General features: G+C 40.5%; 1 protein-coding gene across 1 annotated transcript in view; it reads left to right on the forward strand.

Annotated features, from left to right (window-relative positions):
* The window catches only part of LOC119324318, a 14,435-nt gene extending 11,527 nt beyond the window's left edge, over positions 1 to 2,908 (forward strand). The window contains exons 2-4 of the mRNA XM_037598106.1: positions 1,884 to 1,951; positions 2,056 to 2,450; positions 2,610 to 2,908. Of these exons, the coding sequence (XP_037454003.1) occupies positions 1,943 to 1,951; positions 2,056 to 2,450; positions 2,610 to 2,793 (588 nt within the window). The 5' untranslated portion in view covers positions 1,884 to 1,942 and the 3' untranslated portion in view covers positions 2,794 to 2,908. The remainder of the gene's footprint in view (positions 1 to 1,883; positions 1,952 to 2,055; positions 2,451 to 2,609) is intronic.
* Positions 2,909 to 3,456: the final 548 nt, after the last annotated feature.

Genomic DNA, 3,456 nt, shown 5'->3' on the forward strand with positions numbered 1-3,456 from the left:
TTGTATGAGCTCCCTCATCTCCCCCTTGGCTGAGACTTTCATTTTTCCCACCAAATTTGATAGCCATGCAGCTCAAAGCATGTATCCTTTGTGTGTCCAACAGGCTTTTTGCAGTGGCTGCAAAAGAGTTAGCTTTTATCTATTTTATCAAAGTACTTGGGAGCACCATGAGCTTGCATGGACAGGGCTGCACGTGCATCTGCTTTTTCTTGACCATGCTCCTTGGGTTGAGCAAGACGTGTCTCCTCAACCACACTGGAAATGATATCGTCAAGGCTTAGCCATTTAGTTTTGGATAATATTAGCTGACGAAGGAGATGAAACTCCTGATTTAGGCCATCAAAGAAAAGCTTGCCCACAAATGGTTCAAAGCAGGTATGGTGAGCAGCCATGTCATTCTTGTCAACAGGTGAAAAGGCTGATAATAATGCAACTCCCTGTACAATCTCTTCATTTCACCTGCATATTCGGTCATTGAATTTGAGCCTTGCTTCAAGTTAGTCAACTCCTGCATAATGCGAGTAGCCTGCATCTTATTTGATTTTCCTGAAATGCTTCTCCAAAGCTTTCGATACTTCAAATGCAGTGTTCATGGTCTCAACTTGTTCTCGAATCGGTGGTTCCCTGCTTGCTAATAATCAGACCAACACTTGTCATTGATCTGTTTTGTGCTAGTGCCACTTTTCAGTTTCTGTTCATCAGCACTAACCAATGAGCAATTATTCATAAACATGAGAACTCAGAATTAACTGGGCATGTCATGCCCAGCTGATGTAATTGCCCGGTAGGTGCATACTTGACTGCTTTAGGTACCACTTTGAGTTGTTGCTGCTGCTCAAATACTTTTGCTTAAAATTTCATACAACTTATTCACACTAGAATCCCCTGATTCCCCTTCCTTGGATCTGCCGTGACTACCACGACAAATAAAAGGAACCAGTCACACAGGACTTGATTTTGTAGCACTCCACTAACAACAATACACTAGCGCAAACGCTGATGGCAAGTAGATGTAGTACTAGTACGAGTTGTTCTCGAATGCACAGAGGCAGCACAGGCAGAGTATTTTAATCCGGCCACCAAGCAAAGATGAGCTTTACAACAGCACTAATCACAATTGTCCAAAGGCAACCGCACTTACTATTACCTTCTCACAGAGATGGCCAAATGCAGCGATGAAGAAAGTAAAATGTACTTGTATGCACGCCTGGCCAAATCGCATGGGATAAGCACCGGCAGAAGTACTAAATGCACGTACCACTACCAATCAGCTGGCCTTAGCAATCAATTGGACACCCAACAAGCCTGCATACTGCTTAGACATGGACAAGGCAGCAGCACCAAGTATTTCCCGGCGGTAGCACACACATCCAGTTTTCATCACCGGCTGTCTGCGCAGCCGCACCGAACAGTGGTCAGCAATGTGATAGGCAGCAGTATGCCAGTCGCGCCGCTCCTTGCTTCAGCTTTGAGACGATGCAGTGGCAACTCGCGATGACAAAGAGGAGTGCATAGCAACCAACACCCACAGCGATACAACACCGCAATCGGCCTCCACGAAGGTCCAAATCACAGCGAAATCACATGGCATTAACCTGTCCTGATTCCATGTTGGAAATCATCCATGATTTGAGGAGATTAGTGTTAGGGATTGGAGGGAGCCATGGAGAGAACTAGGGGAATTTCTGGACACGATCCCCACTCCCTGTATTCAATGTGTATATTTTACTCTCTTAAGGAATTACACATTTATAGTACTCATACATCAACAGTATGAAGTAGATAACCTGCTTGTGTTTATAGTTATATGAATTTGAGGATGAATGTCTTTAATTCTTTCACCCCACAAAGGTTTAGATTTGCAATCTTGTTGTGTGATGCAGTTAAGGTTCAACTTAGACATCACCGCAATCTGAAGTGTAGGAGTGCCCCTGAAGTTACCATGGCCGATGTGAGTGGACCTACTGCTAATTTGACATTTTATTGGAAGAGAACATTTTATATACATCTATTTAGATTTTTAGTTGCACTAACCAATGATATTTTCATTTTTAGATTGCTCCTGGTTCCATCAACTTCCACAGGAACATCGAAAATTGTGTGGTTCGGATAGTATATCGTGTGGATGGAGATGTTGTGAAATCTACACTGGGTGTTGTGGTTTCAGTTGGGAGAGGCTACTGTGACATTGTAGCAAGGAATTCTATATTGGAAGTGAAGAAACCGAATCGAGTTCGGGTTTATTTTCCTAATAATGACAGAGTTCGTATTACATCATCTGAGGACCTTGGCAATAACATTGGCATGTTCCATATCTTGGGTAATGATCTACAAGTAGCTCCAATGGTGCTTAGTTCTCAGGACCCTCTTCCAAATGAGACTATATATCTCTTCACATACAAATCATTTGGAAGACAGTGTGCAATATTACCCCCAGGAAATGTGACTAGGTGAGTTTCTCAAACCTACCTTTAGTGTTTTGTACTTCCTTTGTAAAGAAATATAAGTGTTTAGATCACTAAGTGATCTAAACGCTCTTATAATTCTTTACGGAGGGAGTAGCATATAATTTTATTCTTATCTACTTTTTTTGTTGTTGTTAAAAACAGCATTGCTGGATGTCAGCTTAAACATGATTCTACAACTCCTGCCGAGGTTGATGAAGAAGATAGTGATGGGGAAATTCTAGTTAATGCTAGAGGCAAACTTGTTGGTATTGTTGATGAAAAACACCGTCAACATGCCACTACTTCAAGAGTAATAAGAAATGCACTCAATAAGTTGGGAGGTTAAAGCTGAATAGGCCAAAGATCTATTGGAATTCCTTTTGAGTGGATATTTGTAATGTGAAGTAACATTTTGGTTTCATGAATTTCGCCACAATGGTTATTAATGGTATCAAGCTGAATGCTTTGTGTGCCTGTCGTTTGGTAGTACCTGGAAATAGACGGGCGATGAAATATCTTGGAGAAATAATTCATCAAATGTGTCCTAACGCACATATTATGCTCTCCAAATATACCAGCAATCGCATTATAAAATAACATATGGTTCCTAATATTCCCTGCATGCTAACTCTTACATGATTCCGTGTAGTGTTATATTCCCTATAGTGATCTACTCCCTCCGTCCCAAAATAAGTGTCTTAAAGCTTTAGTATAATTTTATACTAGAGTTAGTACAAAGTTTAGACATTTATTTTGAGAGAGTGTCTCAAGCTTAGTACAATTTTATATTAGAGCTAGTACAAAGTTTAGACATTTATTTTGAGATGAAGGGAGTAAAACAGTGATCTACTTACTCCGTCTCAAAATTAGTGTGTCAAAGCTTAGTATAACTTTGTACTAGAGTTAGTAAAGTTGAGGCACTTACTTTGGGATGAAGGGAGTAAAACGTACTCAGTATTATAACTGTTTATAGAGAGAGTATGATATAACACCTATAAAAATACTTTCA

The sequence above is a fragment of the Triticum dicoccoides genome, chromosome 6B (assembly GCF_002162155.2).
Source record: "Triticum dicoccoides isolate Atlit2015 ecotype Zavitan chromosome 6B, WEW_v2.0, whole genome shotgun sequence".
NCBI classification, from domain to species: domain Eukaryota; kingdom Viridiplantae; phylum Streptophyta; class Magnoliopsida; order Poales; family Poaceae; genus Triticum; species Triticum dicoccoides.